Source organism: Branchiostoma floridae, chromosome 8, assembly GCF_000003815.2.
Source record: "Branchiostoma floridae strain S238N-H82 chromosome 8, Bfl_VNyyK, whole genome shotgun sequence".
NCBI lineage: Eukaryota > Metazoa > Chordata > Leptocardii > Amphioxiformes > Branchiostomatidae > Branchiostoma > Branchiostoma floridae.
The window spans coordinates 22,790,310-22,791,543 of NC_049986.1; the positions used below are offsets into that span (position 1 = coordinate 22,790,310).

The following is a 1,234-nucleotide window of genomic DNA, read 5'->3' on the forward strand; positions in this document are numbered from 1 at the left end:
TCGGCCGATCGGGTTTTCCAGATTCTGACCTCTTGAACAGTCCAGTTTGTTTAGTGTATTCCAAGGTTGGCCCTGTCCCTTTCGGTAAAACATGCTAACTACATCAGGGTCCTCCTTGCTCAACCGGAATCGGAACTGACCGGGCTGGGATTGTCCCTGTATTGTCGGTATCGACGGCTTGAGCCAGTCTCTGATGTTATAAAGACCCCTAAGCCTGCTACATTCTGGCATCATATTGATTAGTTGTTCAGGGGTGTGGGCCTCTTGATGACGTAGTTTGTCGGCCACACGGCTGAACATCTGATCTGCAGACAGAATAAAATTGAGGTCACTTGATGTCTAAAACTTTACAATGGCACTTTCCATTGTATTGTAAGTAAAATATGTTAATGTAAGTAATATTTTGAATTGTGAAATATAAACAATAATAAACTTCCATAATCAAAAGATATTCAGATCAGTAAATATTCAGAAAAACGCCTGCTGTATTCACCAGTGAGAGAGAGAGAGAGAGAGAGAGAGAGAGAGTGAGAGAGAGAGTGAGAGAGAGAGTGAGAGTGAGAGACAGTGAAAGAGAGAGTGAGGGAGAGAGAGAGTGGGAGAGTGACTGGGAGAGTGAGTGAGTGAGAGTGAGAGAGTGAGACAGAGAGAGTGAGAGTGAGTGAGAGAGAGTGAGAGAGAGAGTGATAATGACTTAGAGAGTGAGAGAGAAAAAGTGATAGATAGAGTGTGAGAGAGAGTGAGTGAGAGAGAGGGAGAGAGAGGGAGAGAGTGAGTGAGAGAAAGAGTGAGTGAGTGAGAGAGAGAGAGAGAGGGTGAGTGAGAGAGAGACTGATAGAGAGAGTGAGAGATAGAGAGTGAGAAAGAGAAAGAGTCAGAAAGAGAGTCATAGAGTGAGAGAGAGAGGGTGAGAGAAAGAGAATGAGAGAGAGCGAGAGAGAGACTGAGAGAGAGAGAGAGAGAGAGAGAGAGATTCCGATACATACCAATCTCTTCGGTGTGTGTGGCCCACAAAGAGAAAGGAGAGCTGTATCTGAAAGACAAACACAGTCAGTTACAAGCGTCATTCCTTGTCAGTACACATTAATGTAAGTAAGGATAAAGATGTAATTTAGTCTTCTGAATTCAATAGACAACTGATGTGATAACCAGCTCTTTGTCAATGAGACCAATACATCCATACATGCCTACCTCGCAAAATATATTCATGTGAACCAGCATATCTAGAGAGAGA

At 43.4% G+C, this 1,234-nt stretch overlaps 1 protein-coding gene across 1 annotated transcript in view; it reads right to left on the bottom strand.

The window, feature by feature from the left end:
• Positions 1 to 239: 239 nt before the first annotated feature.
• LOC118421970 overlaps positions 240 to 1,234 on the bottom strand; it is a 7,900-nt gene continuing 6,905 nt past the window's right edge. Inside the window, exon 8 of the mRNA XM_035829473.1 lies at positions 240 to 305. Coding sequence (XP_035685366.1) covers positions 240 to 305 — 66 coding nt within the window. The remainder of the gene's footprint in view (positions 306 to 1,234) is intronic.